Source organism: Chiloscyllium plagiosum, unplaced genomic scaffold (genome assembly GCF_037043375.1).
Source record: "Chiloscyllium plagiosum isolate Xiang-an unplaced genomic scaffold, Cpla_swu_hap1 HiC_scaffold_24, whole genome shotgun sequence".
NCBI classification, from domain to species: domain Eukaryota; kingdom Metazoa; phylum Chordata; class Chondrichthyes; order Orectolobiformes; family Hemiscylliidae; genus Chiloscyllium; species Chiloscyllium plagiosum.
The window spans coordinates 64,792,052-64,809,749 of NW_028270162.1; the positions used below are offsets into that span (position 1 = coordinate 64,792,052).

A 17,698-nucleotide genomic window follows, 5' to 3' on the forward strand; every position below is an offset into this window, starting at 1 on the left:
ACCCTCTACCACTACCCTGTCTCCTATCTTCAAACCAATTTGGTATCCAATTGGCTAGTTCCTCCTTGATTCCATGTGATCTAAGCTTCATAAACAGTCTACCATGCAGAATCTTGTCAAATGCTTTGCTGATGTCCATATACACAACGTCTACCACTCTGTCTTCAACAATCGTTTTTGTTATACCTTCAGAAAATTCAGAAAATGCATGATTTCCCAAGCAGAAAGCCATGTTGACTATCTCTAATAAATCCATGCCATTCCATGCTTGTAAATCCTGTTCCTCAGGATCTCCTACAAGAACTTTTGGAGGCCAGTTGTGTCTGCCCCTGGGTAACAATGCAGGTATCTTCCAGGTAACTATCCTTGATCCAACCATCATAAGCTGCTTCGTCATGAACATAGAAGAATACAGCGCAGTACAGGCCCTTCGGCCCTCGATGTTGCGCCGATCCAAGCCCACCTAACCTACACTAGCCCACTATCCTCCATATGCCTATCCAAGGCCCGCTTAAATGCCCATAATGAGGGAGAGTCCACCACTGCTACTGGCAGGGCATTCCATGAACTCACGACTCGCTGAGTAAAGAACCTACCCCTAACATCTGTTCTATACCTACCCCCCCTTAATTTAAAGCTTTTCCCCCTTGTAATAGCTGACTCCATACGTGGAAAAAAATTCTCACTGTCGGCCCTATCTAAACCCCTAATCATCTTGTACACCTCTATCAAGTCACCCCTAAACCTTCTTTTCTCCAATGAAAACAACCCCAAGTGCCTCAGCCTTTCCTCATACGATCTTTCTACCATACCAGGCAACATCCTGGTAAACCTCCTCTGCACCCGTTCCAGTGCCTCCACATCCTTCCTATAGTATGGCGACCAAAACTGCACACAATATTCCAGGTGCGGCCGCACCAGAGTCTTATACAACTGCAACATGACCTCAGTACTCCGGAACTCAATTCCTCTACCAATAAAAGCCAGTACGCCATATGCCTTCTTCACCGCACTATTTACCTGGGTGGCAACTTTCAAAGATCTGTGTACATGGACACCCAAGATCCCTCTGCTCATCCACACTACCAAGTATCCGACCATTAGCCCAGTATCCCATCTTTTTGTTACTCTTACTAAAGTGAATCACCTCACACTTAGCTACATTGAACTCCATTTGCCACCTTTCTGCCCAGTTCTGCAGCTTATCTATATCCCGCTGTAACCTGCCACATCCTTCCTCACTGTCTACAACTCCTCCGACTTTCTTATCATCCGCAAACTTGCTCACCCAACCTTCTAACCCCTCTTCTAGGTCATTTATAAAAATGACAAACAGCAATGGTCCCAAAACAGATCCTTGCGGAACACCGCTAGTGACGGCACTCCAAGATGAACCTTTGCCATCAACCTTTGCCCTCTGTCTTCTTCCAGCCAGCCAACTCCTAATCCAAACCTACAACTCACCCTCAATGCCATACCTCCGTATTTTTTGCAGTAGTCTACCATGGGGAACCTTATCAAACGCCTTACTAAAATCCATATACACCACATCTACCGCTCTCCCCTCGTCCACCTCCTTAGTCACCTTCTCAAAGAATTCAATAAGGTTTGTGAGGCACGACCTGCCCTTCACAAAACCATGCTGACTATCCTTGATCACATTATTCCTATCCAGATGTTCATAAATCCTATCCCTTACAATTCTCTCTAAGATTTTGCCCATAACAGAAGTGAGACTCACCGGCCTATAGTTACTAGGGTTATCCCTACTCCCCTTCTTGAACAAGGGAACCACATTTGCTAGCCTCCAGTCTTCTGGCACTACTCCTGTAGACAACGAGGACATAAAAATCAAGGCCAATGGCTCTGCAATCTCCTCCCTTGCTTCCCAGAGAATCCTAGGATAAATGCCATCAGGCCCAGGGGACTTATCTATTTTCACCCTTTCCAGAATTTCCAACACCTCTTCTCTACATAACTCAAAGCCATCCATTCTACTCAATTGTGACTCAGTATTCACATTGACAACAATGTCCTGTTCCTGATTGAATACTGAAGAAAAGTATTCATTCAGTGTCTCCCCAATCTCTTCAGCCTCCACACGCAACTTCCCACTACTATCCTTGACTGGACCTATTCCTACCCTAGTCATTCTTTTATTCCTGACATACCTATAGAAAGCCTTAGGGTTTTCCCTAATCCTACCAACTAAGGACCTTTCATGTCCCCTCCTTGCTGCTCTTAGCTCTCTCTTCAGGTCCTTCCTGGCTACCTTATAACTCTCAATCGCCCCAATTGAACCTTCACGCCTCATCTTTACATAGGCCGCCCTCTTCCATTTAACAAGGGATTCCAATCCCTTATTAAACCACGGCTCCCTCACACGACCCTTTCCTCCCTGCCTGACGGGTACATACTTATCAAGGACACTCAATAGTTGCTCCTTGAACAAGCTCCACATATCAATTACGCCCTTGCCTTGAAGCTTACTTTTCCAAGCCACACATCCTGAGTCATGCCTCACCGCATCATAATTTCCCTGCCCCCAGCTATAACTCTTGCCCTGTAGTGCACACTTATCCCTCTCCATCACTAGAGTAAAAGTCACCGAATTGTGGTCACTGTCCCCAAAGTGCTCACCTACCTCTAATTCTAACACCTGGCCTGGTTCATTACCCAGAACCAAATCCAGTATGGCCTCACCTCTTGTTGGCCTATCTACATATTGTGTCAGGAAACCCTCCTGCACACATTGGACAAACACTGACCCTAACGAACTTGAGCTATAGCTTTCCCAATCAATATCAGGAAAGTTAAAGACCCCCATAACAACCATTTGAATTGAATAATTGAATAATTGAATAATTGAACATTGTTTCACACAATCTACATCTCCTCAGATACTGAAACAGTGGTTGCCTTTATTCAGCAAGACCAAGACACAATTCAGCATTCTGAATCTACTATCATCAACATTCTGGGAGTTACCACTGACCAGAAACTGACCAGCCATAAAAATAGTGTATCAACAAAAGCCATTCAGTGTCTAGGAATACTGTGAGAAGTAACTCACCTTCTAGCTCCCCAATTCCTGTTCACTCTCTACAAAAGGCAAAAGTGAGGAGTGTGATGGCATACTCCTCACTTACCTGGAATTCTGCAGTGAATTAAGCACCTCGGATGTAACTACACCGGGGGAGTCCTGGTTGAAGGATGAGTATGGATCCAGCACAGGACCTGGCATCAGCAGCTTGTCAGCAAGGTAGGCCCAGTGTCAGAAAATGTCACCGGAAAAGTGGTGACTCCAACATTGGTGGGTCAGGTGCAGGTGGCAGAGAGGTGGTGGCACAGGTGTCATTAGTGATCTGGCTCAGGCTTCATGGCGGAGGTAGCAGAATGAAGGGGACTCTCTTTCAGCCAAAACTTTTTAGTCTTAAACTATTCAATATTGTGCCAGATTGTGGCAACAGTTGAAGCTTTTCACTGTATTTTACACATTCCTGATGAAGGGCCTATGCCTGAAATGTCAATTCTCCTGCTCCTCAAATGCTGCCTGACTTGCTGTGCTTTTCCAACACCACACATTTTGATAATCTAGTTTACTGTGTTGTTCATTGCAGAGTGTAAGTGACAATAAATCATCTGTCATTTATTCATCTTGTGGATTACAGAGGTTCATTAAAACATCTCACCACCATCTCCTCAAGGACAGTTGGAGATAAACAATAAGCATTGGCCTTACAACAAAGTGCACACCCCATGGACAAATATTTTTAACACACTTTTAGATAATTAGTACATACCGGAGCAGTTGCCATGGTGATCATTGTTCCTCCTGAGGCTCCCACCACCATTTTCACTGACTTGTTTTTATCAAGAATAATGGCAGGGCACATAAAGGAAAGAGGTGTTTTACCTATTGAGAAAAGAATATTTTTTGAATGACTCATATTCTGACAGTATAAGAATTTGTTCATCAAGTGTGGTATAAAACACTGGCACATTTGTTAGATCGATCTCAGTTGAATTACTACGCGAGTTTTATTTTCAAGAAATTACTTCATGGCATATAAGACCATAAGACAAAGAAATAGAAATTAGACCATTCAGCCTATCGAGTCTGCTCTGCCATTCAATCATCAGCCAAAACATTCTCAATGATATACGAGGTAGAAAGTAACAGCTTAGAATCAGGTCATGTGGCCCAGTTGGTCCATTTATGGTTAACATCCTCCTCTGATCTCTACCTCATTCTGTCCATATGTCCCTCCATTCTCTCACGTGTACTTTACCAACTTTCCCTTTCACATTTCATCCAATTCATGTGGAATAAGTTCTACATTCCAACAATTTTCTGGGTAAAATGGTATCTCCTGATTTCTTTACGATATTTCTCAGTAACTGTCTTCTATTTATGGAAATTAGTTTCCAAATCCATCTACAATTGGAGTTCTCTGCATTTTCTGATTAAACCTTTTCAGAATTGTGAAGGCTTTTATTAAGATGAACTTTCTCATTCCTGGAGAAAAAAAGGTGCTACCTGTTCAGCTTTTCCTGACAATTCTAATCTTCACAGCAGTGGCATTTTTCTTGGCAAATCTTCTCTGCATTTTCTCCAAGACCTATATTTTTTTCCTAGCCCATTACCTTTGAGTTACAGTCACTGTTATAATAAAGGCAATGATAAAAGTAAAGTTATGGTGACTGACAAGTGTAGGGAATCATCATTCTCTTTCCTTCATTCTTATGTGGGATTATTTCTCTATCTTCCCTTATTACAGCTCCTGTTGTGGCTAAAAAGAGCTATGGAAAAGTTCATATACCAAATGATTCACCCCATTACTCTCTCATGCCCAACTTCAGCAGGACCAAGAAGAAACATCAAGGGGAAAGAAGCAAATAAAGATGTTATCACCGTGAATGAATATTTTAAGACCAGTAATCTCTTACTATAAATTAATGGTGCTGGTTACTGATACTGTGCTGCCATCCTCTGCCACAAGGGACAAATGGGATGTCCCATGATCATCGGTGGTGTAGAACTCAGGCTCATAGTATCCTATAGGATGTGTTGTATTGTCTGAGATTTTACTCCACAGCTTTGCCGCGAAATACTCTGAAGTCATATTGGAAATAAGCTGTTAGTGAAAAGAATCCAAAGAATAAAATGATTAGTATAGTGAAGTGGATCCTTCTCTTCAGAGATCAGGCTTTAAGTGCCATCTAGGCTGAATGGATAAAAGTCTCTCTATCTTCCAAATGTGCGAAAGTGCAAAAACACAAGTCAATTTCAAATGGTCAGTCTCATTCATAGAGGACATAGGATAGTTGATTTAGAAATGTGGTGTCACGCAGGATAGTCAGATATGCTTCTCTGACAGTAACCTGAGGCATGTCAGTAAGGCAGTGGTCAGTTTGTCAGCAAGTTCCAGCAACTGGCGCACATCATTTCAGAAACTCAGCTGCTTCTTCAGAGAATCATAATGGGCTACTATGATTCTATGATTGTTTCTAAACAAAGACATAGGCTATGCCTTTTGGTCCATCATATTCATGTTGGCTTATCGAATGGTCTGTCCAATTGGTCCAACTCCCCACTCTTTTGCCAGTATCCTTGCACATTTTCCCTTTTGTAGAATGAATCTAATTCCCCTTTGGTTATTATTGAATGTGCTTCCACAGTCAGACAGCATATTTCAGATCCTAGCAAATCTTGTGGTGGGATGAGAGTGACTACTGTTGAAGGTCAGGCTGAATTTTACAATGTGGCATTCTGGTCCCCAAACCACTAGAAGGGAAGTTGGTAACTACCTTATTGATGTCATGACTCACTAGGGTAATGTGCTGAAAATCAAGACTCACCATTGTGAAAAGATTTTGTTAAGCAATCCAAATTCCCCCAATTTAACTGACTGATAAGCTCAGGTTTAAAGAAAGCAGTCCCCAAGTTTCTATACTTACCATGATAATTGTCTTGTTTTTAACTTGTGGCAATATGAATTGCGCACTTACAACTGTACAAGAGGATTTGAGTATAGGAGTAGAGATGTTTTGCTGCAGTTATGCAAGGCCTTGGTGAGGCCATTCCTTGAGTATTATGTGTAGTTTTGGTCTCCTAGTTTGAAGAAAGACATTCCTGCTATTGAGGGAATCCAGAGATGGAAGGACTGACAATATAATGAAAGAATGGATTGACTGGGCTTTTACTTACTGGCATTTAAAAGAATGAGGTGTATCTCAAAGAAACATATAATAACCTGATGGGACTGGACAAGCTAACATGTGAGAAGAATGTTCCCGATGTTAGAGAATTCCAGAAGGAGGGGTCACGGTCTAAGAATAAGGGGTAAGCCATTCATGACTGAAATGAAGAAACATTTCTTCATTCAGATGTGAACCTGTGCAATTCCCTCCCACAGAAAGATATATTCAAGAGGGAGCTGGGTGTGGCCCTTCTGGGTAAAGGGATCAAGGGGTATGGAGAGAAAGTAGGAGAGGATACTGAAATTGCATGATCAGCCATGATCATATTGAATGGTAGTGCAGTTTCGAAGGGCTGGACGACTTACAAAACTTCTGTAAAGTCCTCCTTCTCAAACAGACGACAGACAAAGACAAACAAGCCAATGATATTAAGAGTAGAAAGGGGAAAACATATTGGAGAAGCCAGCTTGAAAGCACTAGTCTGGGTCACGGAATTCAATGAGCTGCTTTCTTTCTCTTCCTTTCAATTCCTTTGTTGTTCTTTGCTGTTGACACAAGGTTGTTTGCACATCAATGGTGTCTTTCATTCACTGTCACACAATCATAGGGCTGTACAGCATGAAAACAGACCCTTCAGTCCAACTCATCGATGCCATCCAGATATCGTAAATAAATCTAGTCCCCTTTGCCTGCATTTGGCCCATTTCCCTCTGAACCCTTCCTTTTAATATAGCCATGCGCATGCCTTTTAAATGTTGTAATTGTACCACTTCCTCTTAAGCTCATTTCATACACGCACCACCCTCTGTATGAAAACATTGCCCCCTTAGGTCCCTTTTAAATCTTTGTCCTCTCACCTTAAACCTATGTCCTCCCCACCCTGGAGAAAAGACCTTGTCTATTTACCTTATCTTTGCTCATGATTTTATAAATCTCTATAAGGTCACCCCTCAGCCTCCAATGCTGCAGGAAAATAGTCCCAGCCTATTTCAGCCTCTCCCTATAACTCGAATCCTCCAAGCTTGGCAACATCCTTATCTGAATCCTTTGAAGTTTCATAAAATTCTTCCTATATAGCAGGGAGACCAGATTTGCACACAATATTCCAAAAGTGGCTTAACTAATGTCCTGTACAGCAGCAATACGACCTCCCAACTCCTCTATACAATGCACTTACCAAGAAAGATAAGCATACCAAATGCCTTCTTCACTATTCTGTCAACCTTGGACTTCACTTATGAACTTGCACTCCAAGGTGTCTTTATTCAGCAACACTCTCCAGGACCCCACCAGTAAGCGTATAAGTCCTGCCCTGATTTGCCTTTCCAAAATGCACTACCTCACATTTATCTAAATGGTTGAAAAATGATCATTTTACTGAGTTTATAGGGATTTGATTCCTCCTTCAGTTGGGGACTTGCAGAGAATGGTGTCTGTTACTGGAGACTTTCTGATGCCCCCACACAAGAAAAAGGCAGACAGAGAGACAGTTTGGATAGGTTTCTGCTAAACTGGTTCCAAACAAACCAGGAGCCAATCGGTGCATTCTTGTCAAGCGGTTTTTGTTTAGCTTAGAACCCATCAGATTCATGGTGCTGTCACTGTTCCAGAGAAAACAGTAAATACAACTCACAATATGCTCCAATAAACATGTAAACTAGAGCCATCAGTCTTCTTGGTTTAAAGGGCAGCTTCCTTTTGTTTTAGTCCATAGATCAAAGGTAAAGGAAATAGAAAATGTGGTATTTACACTGATTGTAAAAAAAAAAGCTGAAAAAGGCGTGGCTGGAAAAGTGCACAGGTCAGGTAGTATTTGAGGAGCACGAGATCCAACGTTTTGGGCATAAGCCCTTCCAAACAAAATCAGGCCATTCCCTGATGATATAACTGTGCAGGTAGCTTTAACAGGGCTGTGTCAGACTTCCACCCTCAATGGAAGGAATGTCTTAAGAGCTGCAAACCCATATGATTTGCTAGCAACTCCAACAGGGCCAGCAGAGAATAGAGGATGTTACTGGGACTGCATGTCAGGAAATGTCACAGGTAGTGCACAAGGTAAGCCTGGGTTTCTTCGGAATAGAATCTGGCTCACGGGGAGGTGTTTGGAGATGTGGTGCATGTTGCAAGCTAGGCAGGGATTCACAGACAGGGCATGTTGTGGAAGCATTTAGTTGTTAGTCAAGCTTAGGGCAGACTCATGGCTAAGTAGGCACCTTACCCATGAGTCATACTTTGAGAATTGGATCAGCGATGTTCAATCCATATGAGCTACTTAATGTGACTCACTGCCAAAATCACATCCATCAGTAAGCTCCAAGTTGCCCCCTAAGCTAGTAATAAGCAGAATATGGCACCCCAGAAATGAGAGTTGGATCAGAGTTAGAGCTTGACCCAACACATATGAAATTGGTTGCAGTTGTTGAAGATCATTCATCTCAGTTCCAGATCTTGAAAGGAAGTTCTTAGGGTATTGTCCTCAGCCAAGATATCTCCAGTTGCTTTTTCAATGACATTTCCTCCATCATAGAGCCTTTTGCGAAGAGCTCGGTCATGGCAATGGCAGCAACAAGATAAGTCCAGAATGGGAGGTGAGGTGAGCAGCAGTGGAGGTAAATTTGGGTTCCAGATGGTATCTACATCCAGCACAGACTCATGGAAGCCACGGATGCAAGGCTCAGTATGGAATGGGTAGCATTGGTGGCAACTGCACTGGCAAGGACTCATGGTGGCAGCAGTGTTGGAAGGTGAGAGAGCACCAAAGAGTGGCGACTCTTGATTCAGCGGCAGTGCAACAAAGGAACTCGTGGCTAGCTGTTCCAGGCCCATGGCTGAGCACTTAACAAGACAGCAAAGTTAAAATTTATTTCCTTATTTTCCTGCCTTTAATAGCATTTTAAGATGGCACTAGAGAGTGGTGACACTATACAACACTCCTCACTGTATTTTGGAACAAGATATATGTGACAAAAAATAAATCACACAATAAAAGTGGGGATGCTCACTTCTAATCACACAGTGTTTGGTACCATTAGCAATACCCCAGATATTGAAACTGTCCATGTTCATATGGTAAGTCCTGGATCAGGGTCAAAGAAGCAAGTAACATTTTTATCACTTAAGTGCCAGACACTGACCATCTCCAACAAAATGGCATCAACTGCCATTCACATTCAATTACACAACCATCACTGCCCATGTCCTGGGGGTTAAAATTAATATTCATCAAACTGAACTGAACAAACCATATGAATACTATAGCTGCAGGAAAAGATTAAAGTCTGGGAACTCTGCAGCAAATATCTTCTGTGTCAACAACACCAACACATCTTCCACAAGGCACATAGCAGAACAGTCTCCAATTGCCTTAGTAATTTTCACTCCGAACGACATTGAAGGGCATCGACACCATACATAAGACATAGGAGCATTCAGCCCATTGAGTCTCGACACGGTCCTGTCCCCATTAGTCCAAGAACTCCCCACCTACGTTCGTGACACCACCCACGCCCTCCACCTCCTCCAGGATTTCCGCTTCCCCGGTCCCCAACGCCTCATCTTCACCATGGACATCCAGTCCCTGTACACCTCCATCCCCCATCACGAAGGACTCAAAGCACTCCGCTTCTTCCTTTCCCGCCGTACCACCCAGTACCCTTCCACCGACACCCTCCTTCGACTGACCGAACTGGTCCTCACCCTGAACAACTTTTCTTTCCAATCCTCCCACTTTCTCCAAACAAAAGGAGTAGCCATGGGCACCCGCATGGGCCCCAGCTATGCCTGCCTCTTCGTAGGGTATGTGGAACAATCCATCTTCCGCAACTACACTGGCCCCACCCCCCATCTTTTTCTTCGCTACATTGGTGACTGTATCGGCGCTACTTCGTGCTCCCACGAGGAGGTTGAACAGTTCATCCACTACACTAACACCTTCCACCCCGACCTCAAATTCACCTGGACAGTCTCGGACTCCTCCCTCCCCTTCCTAGACCTTTCTGTTTCTATCTCAGACGACCGAATCAACACGGACATCTACTACAAACCAACCGACTCCCACAGCTACCTGGACTACACCTCCTCCCATCCTGCCCCCTGTAAAAACGCCATCCCATTCTCCCAATTCCTTCGTCTCCGCCGCATCTGCTCCCAGGAGGACCAGTTCAAAATACGTACAACACAGATGGCCTCCTTCTTCAAGGACCGCAATTTCCCCCCCGACGTGGTCGACGGTGCCCTCCACCGCATCTCCTCCACTTCCCGCTCCTCCGCCCTTGAGCCCCGCCCCTCCAACCACCACCAGGACAGAACCCCACTGGTCCTCACCTACCACCCCACCAATCTCCATGTACAGCGCATCATCCGCCGTCACTTCCGCCACCTCCAAACAGACCCCAGCACCAAGGATATATTTCCCTCCCCTATCAGCTTTCCGTAGAGACCACTCCCTCCGCGACTCCCTTGTCAGATCCACACCCCCCACCGACCCAACCACCACTCCCGGCACCTTCCCTTGCAACCGCAGGAGGTGCAACACTTGCGCCCACACCTCCCCCCTCACTTCTCTCCAAGGCCCCAAGGGAAACTTCCATATCCGCCACAGATTCACCTGCACCTCCACCCACATCATCTACTGCATCCGCTGCAGCCGGTGTGGCCTCCTCTATATTGGGGAGACAGGCCGCCTACTTGCGGAGCGATTCAGAGAGCACCTCTGGGCCACCCGGACGAACCAACCCAACCAACCTGTGGCACAGCATTTCAACTCCCCCTCCCACTCCACCGAGGATATGCAGGTCATTGGACTCATCCACCGCCAAACCACAACAACCCGACGGTCGGAGGAGGAGCGTCTTATCTTCCGACTGGGAACCCTCCAACCGCAGGGGATGAACTTGGACTTCACCAGTTTCTTCATCCCCCCTCCCCCCACCTTGTCTCAGCCGGATCCTTCCAGCCCGGCACCGCCTTCCTGACCTGCAGTCTTCTTCTTGACCTCTCCGCCTCCATTCTACTCCGACCTATCACCCTCACCTTGACCTCTTTCCACCTATCACATTTCCAACTCCCCTCCTCCAAGTCCCTCCTCCCTACCTTTTATCTTCTCCTGCTGAACACTCTCTGCTCATTCCTGAAGAAGGGCCTGTGCCCGAAACGTCGAATCTCCTGTTCCCTGGATGCTGCCTGACCTGCTGTGCTGTTCCAGCAATAAAGTTTCAACATTGAGTCTGCTCCACTGATCACTGAGGTCAAAGCTGATTTTATAATCCTCAGCTCTCTTTCGTGTCTTTCCGTATAACTTTTGACTCCCTTACCAATTAAAACTCTGCCTATCTCCACCTTGAATATATTTAACAACCCAACATTGACAAACCTTTCGGTAAAGAATTCCACAGATTCAGTCCTCTGAGAGAAGAAATTCCTACTCATTTGAATTAAACGAATGACTCCTTATTCTGAGAGCATGCAGACTGCTTCTGGACTCTCCCATAAGAAGAAACAACTTTGCACTCTGTGAAGTCTAAGAATCTTGTGTCCATACCCATGATCAACCGAGTTAACTTTCTTTGGACTGTCTCGAATGCCAATGTATCTTTCCAGGACAAAGTAGCCCAGTTGATTAGCACCCTTTCCTTCAACTTCAACATTCACTCCCCATACAACTGATACACACTGACAGCAGTTTGTATCACCTACAAGATACACTGCAACAAAACCAAACTTCCTTTGACAATAATTTCCATACCAAGGACCTCCCCTGTGCAGAAGGACAAGGGTAACAGATGCATATTAGCACCACTAGCTGTGAATGGCTAGCATCGTCATGCTAGATGCCATACCATTCCTGCACTGATCAACATCTTGGAACCCCCTTTCCAATAACACTGTGAATATACATTCACTCGATGAACTGCAGCAGTTATAGGAGGCAGCTCACAAGTACCTTTGCAAGTAATAGTTAATGATCGGGAAGAATGCCAGTGTCCATGTTTTCGATGTCCCATGATATTTTTTCTAAAAGGCTTGCTGTGTTCTTCTCTTGTTGTTTTTATGCGTCATCCTAACTTTGTGCGCTCTGATTTGGAGATGCCGGTGTTGGATGGGGTGGACAAAGTTAAAAATCACAGACCACCAGGTTATAGTCCAACAGGTTTAATTGGAAGCACTAGCTTTTCGAGCGTCACTCCTTTATCAGGTGGTTGTGAAGGACACAATTGTAAGACACAGAATTTATAGCAAAAGTTTACAGTGTGATGTAACTGAAATTATACATGAAAAATACCTTGATTGTCTGTTGAGTCTCTCTAGGTATTGATCCTTTTGCCTGTGGAAACAGTTTCTCCTTCCTAAAGAAAAAAATACTTCCTACTGTTACGACACCCATAAACTAAACACCCAGAAAAGCTCACCTCTCTTCGTAATCTATTAAAATATGAATGCCAAAGAATTCCCAAATCCCACTATTTAAAGAAAATAACATCAACTTTTTTTTAAACTCTAAAAGTGAACATTAAGCAACAACTATCACAACCCCAAGCCCCCCTTTCTCTTAACTGCTTATTAACTGCCTATAACAATATGCTGTTCCAATAAGATACTTATTAAAATTACATCAGCTTAATTTCAAAACCACACAGCGGCTGTCATCTTCAATGTCAATCTTCTTCTGGCTGAAGATCTCCCTGGGACATCTTCTTCCTTTTTACTGTGAGTATGTTTCATATGAAAAGGTACCTTTGATAGAGAGTGTTTCCTAATTTCTTGGATCTGTCTCATTGGCAGTTGCTCTCTCTTTCTCTTTAGTTTTTAAAATGTCTGCATTTTTATATGCCCAATATCGGATCATCTCATTGAATTTATTATTTTGCCAACATTGAACTGTTCTGGGGAAAATCATCAGCCTCAGAGTCAGAGTTGGGGTTCAACGACAGAGTTTATTGTACAAGGAAATACCGGAGCTCCAGGGAGGGAAAGACACCAACAGCACAGTGGTCAGCTGCAAGTCTTCTCTCCACCCAGAGCGCATGTCAAGATACTTTTATACATTTTATAATACAATAGGTCAGTGATGAGGTTATTATCTTTGTAACATAGTTTGTTTATTGTAAACATTGCAGAATCGTTGCTAGTTTCGGTGCAGTCATTGTCAGTTCCAGTGCAGACTTGTCCAAGACATTGGTTTGGCCACATTTAGAATACTATGTACAGTTCTGGTCAATGCATTACCAAAAGGATGTGGAGAGGGAGCAGAGAAGGTTTGCAAGGATGTTGCCTGGTATGGAAGGTGCTAGCTATGAAGAGAGATTGAGCAGGTTAGGATTGTTTTCATTAGAAAAAAGGAGATTGAGGGGGGACCTGATTGAGGTCTACAAAATCATGAAGGGTATAGACAGGGTGGATAGAGACAAGCTTTTTCCCAGGGTGAAGGATTCAATAACGAGAGGTCACGCTTTCAAGGTAAGAGGTGAAAAGTTTAAGGGGGTTACACATGGCAAGTACTTTACACAGAGGGTGGTAGCGCCTGGAACACGTTGCCAGCAGAAGTAGTAGAGGCAGGCACAGTAGATTCATTTAAGATGCGTCTGGACAGATGCATGAGTAGGTGGGAAACAGAGGGATACAGATGCTTAGGAATTGGGTGACAGGTTTAGACAGTGGATTTGGATCGACTCAGGTTTGAAGGGCCGAAGGGCCTCTTCCTGGGCTATAAATTTTCTTTGTTCTTTGTTAATTTCAGCGCGGTCATTGTCAATTTCAATACCGACATTGTCAATTTCAATGTCTGCGCAGAAGTCCATTGCTGCAGTAATGGGCGCTAATCACTCTTCCTTGCAAGGACAATTACTGCAGCCCTGGCTATTAGCTCTTTGTATGGAGTCGGCATCAGACTGTTAGCACTTCTATTAAAAGTATTGTCTGGACTCAGCGGGCAGTATACGGTACTCATGTCTATTCTGTTCCCCATCTGCCTTGAACTAATCAACTAGATTGTGAGTGTATTGTGCTGGCATCCAGGTGGCCCCAGGCAGTATCTGTGTTTGCTCTGCTGTCTCTGTTCATGTTGTGGTTCAGCGGCCATCTTGTGTGTCAAGTGGCCAATTTATGGCTCAGCGGCCACCTTGTGTATCCACGTGCCTAGTGTCACCTTGCCCCGTGTCATCTCTCACTGCAAAACCAAATTTGATTGGGTTTTATTATCCTGGAGCATATTTGAAACTGATTGGTTAAATTTGAATTGTTGTCAAAACAGCAACCAAAATCAAGTATCCATTTCATAGCTAAATGTTACATATTTTCAATTTTCCAGTACATTGTGGCACTGCCATCTAGTCATATACACAGGTGCTTGCAAGCTCTCAGTTCAGAATAGCATTCTCTCTCTCAAAGGTAAAGCACCCACCTTCAACTTCATAACACTACATTTGAATACATTTACTAAGTCTCACATTAATCTTCTCTTCTATAAAGAAGCAATCCCAGTTCGTCTTTCCTCTGCACATGACGAGGTCCATCATTTGCATTGTACCTCATTTCACATGTCCGCACTTTTATCAGTTTGAAACTACATGTCTCAAACTTGAGATTTATTCCAAGCCCTACTGCCTCACTTCTGGACTAAACTACAAGATCTATGAAAATAGCATTCCAATAAATGGGAGCAATCATTACAATGGTTGAGGGACCTGGCATTGTTACGCAGCAACGTGAAGACAAATTTCCAATCAACAATACGTTCATTATTTTCTGATAGAACTTTATTCCTTTTCATGAAAGATTAATATCTGACTGTGGTCATTTTGCTTCCTACTGTGAAATTGGGTAGAGTAATTGTAAATTGGGAGACAGGAAGTTTGAATTTGGTGGTTGTAAAATGCTCATGGGGAAAAGCATAGTGTGTTCCTTGAAAATATGGTGCCTTTTCTGTGCTTAGAGATTAAAATGGATGTCAATGAACAGCAGCTTGAGATTGCAATCAGAGAGCCCAAACTGAAACATTTGTATTGAAAGCTGTACAGTTAGTAGGTCAAGCAGCAGTTTTTGCCAAGACAATAGACTTCTGCATTTAGCCAAATTGAACTAGATATCTAGATACCAAAAACCTATTAAATTTAAATATGATGGCTTTGACAACATAGGACCAATCCCATTGTAAGGAATATTGAAATGTCATCATGGGTGTAAAAGAAGGGGACAAGGATGCCAGAGCTTGCTTCCATCTGTCACAGCTAACGGCTCTCAGCTCTTGAGAGAGAATCATAGAACATAGAACATAGAACATAGAAGAATACAGCGCAGTGCAGGCCCTTTGGCCCTCGATGTAGCGCCGATCCAAGCCCACCTAACCTACACAAGCCCACTATCCTCCATATGCCTATCCAATGCCCGCTTAAATGCCCATAAAGAGGGAGAGTCCACGACTGCTACTGGCAGTGCATTCCATGAACTCACGACTCGCTGAGTAAAGAACCTACCCCTAACATCTGTCTTATACCTACCACCCCTTAATTTAAAGCTATGCCCCCTTGTAATAGCTGACTCCATACGTGGAAAAAGGTTCTCACGGTCAACCCTATCTAAACCCCTAATCATCTTGTACACCTCTACCAAGTCACCCCTAAACCTTCTTTTCTCCAATGAAAACAACCCCAAGTGCCTCAGCCTTTCCTCATACGATCTTCCTACCATACCAGGCAACATCCTGGTAAACCTCCTCTGCATCCGTTCCAGTGCCTCCACATCCTTCCTATAGTATGGCGACCAAACCTGCACACAATACTCCAGATGCGGCCGCACCAGAGTCTTATACAACTGCAACATGACCTCAGGACTCCGGAACTCAATTCCTCTACCAATAAAAGCCAGTACGCCATATGCCTTCTTCACCGCACTATTTACCTGGGTGGCAACTTTCAAAGATCTGTGTACATGGACACCAAGATCCCTCTGCTCATCCACACTACCAAGTATCCGACCGTTAGCCCAGTACCCCATCTTTTTGTTACTCTTACCAAAGTGAATCACCTCACACTTAGCTACATTGAACTCCATTTGCCACCTTTCTGCCCAATTCTGCAGCTTATCTATATCCCGCTGTAACCTTCCACATCCTTCCTCACTGTCAACAACTCCACCGACTTTCGTATCATCCGCAAACTTGCTCACCCAACCTTCTAGCCCCTTCTCCAGGTCATTTATAAAAATTACAAACAGCAATGGTCCCAAAACAAATCCTTGCGGAACACCGCTAGTAACGACACTCCAAGATGAACCTTTACCATCAACTTCTACCCTCTGTCTTCTTCCAGCCAGCCAATTCCTAATCCAAACCTCCAACTCACCCTCAATGCCATACCTCTGTATTTTTTGAAGTAGCCTACCATGGGGAACCTTATCAAACGCCTTACTAAAATCCATATACACCACATCTACCGCTTTCCCCTCATCAACCTCCTTAGTCACCTTCTCAAAGAATTCAATAAGGTTTGTGAGGGACGACCTGCCCTTCACAAAACCATGCTGACTATCCTTGATCACATTATTCCTATCCAGATGTGCATAAATCCTATCCCTTACAATTCTCTGTAAGACAATCACTGGCTCTCACGACCTCGTCTCTGTCTTAGAGAAAGCACCATCTAAATAACAATGGTACCAACAACAGAGAAGGCTTCCTGTCAGAAAAATCAATGAAGAAGGTGTTCCTGACAGAAGAATCAACACAGATGGCACAGAACATTCCAGAACACATAACTTGGCTATGATGATTTCAAGAGACTAAATTCTGTTTTTCTTTCTTTATGAGTGGGATTTATATTTATTGGAACAGTATACCATTAGAATCTTGTTTTATTTGGAAACAGTAGTTAGAAGGGATTTATTCGGTTTGTTAATTGTTTAGTTAATTTGCTCAGTGTTAGAGTCCAAACATGTGGTGCTGGAAAAGCACTGCAGGTCAGGCAATGTCTGAGGAACAGGAGAGTTGACGTTTCAGGCGTAAGCCCTTCATCAGTTCACTGTTAGAGTTAGATAAATAAATTGTTACTTGCTGATTTGAGTGAGTGCTAGGAATATTTTTAACCACTAGAAGTTACTGGGAAGCAGGTTACACCACTTTTCACATTCCTTTTACAGATTATAGGGTGGAGGTGCTCCTGTTTGGGTGTTTCAGTTTTAGTTCTCAGAGGGGTGTCAACCTCTGTTTTATAACACTTCCCATGTGGCTGAATCAAAAAAACATTCACACTCTCAGTAAACAGCTTATTATCAATGAACTTGGTTTTGCCAATCAATCTTCCAAGCCATAACATCGCTCCAGAAAATTACAGAAGGAACCTCTGCACTTTTCCAGTGTCACATGCATACAAATACCTAGATGGCCTAACTCTCACTCATGGACAATAAAGGTAGAACAAGAACTAATGACAAGAGGTTTATAAAATCATAAGGGGTATAGATAAGGTGAATGGCAGGCGTCTTTTCCCTAGGATGGGAGATT

General features: G+C 43.6%; 1 protein-coding gene across 1 annotated transcript in view; it reads right to left on the reverse strand.

The window, feature by feature from the left end:
* LOC122562438 (glutathione hydrolase light chain 1-like) overlaps nt 1–17,698 on the reverse strand; it is a 154,146-nt gene that overhangs the window by 62,700 nt on the left and 73,748 nt on the right. Inside the window, exon 3 of the mRNA XM_088000289.1 lies at nt 3,804–3,916. Within this exon, the coding sequence (XP_087856415.1) occupies nt 3,804–3,916 (113 nt within the window). The remainder of the gene's footprint in view (nt 1–3,803; nt 3,917–17,698) is intronic.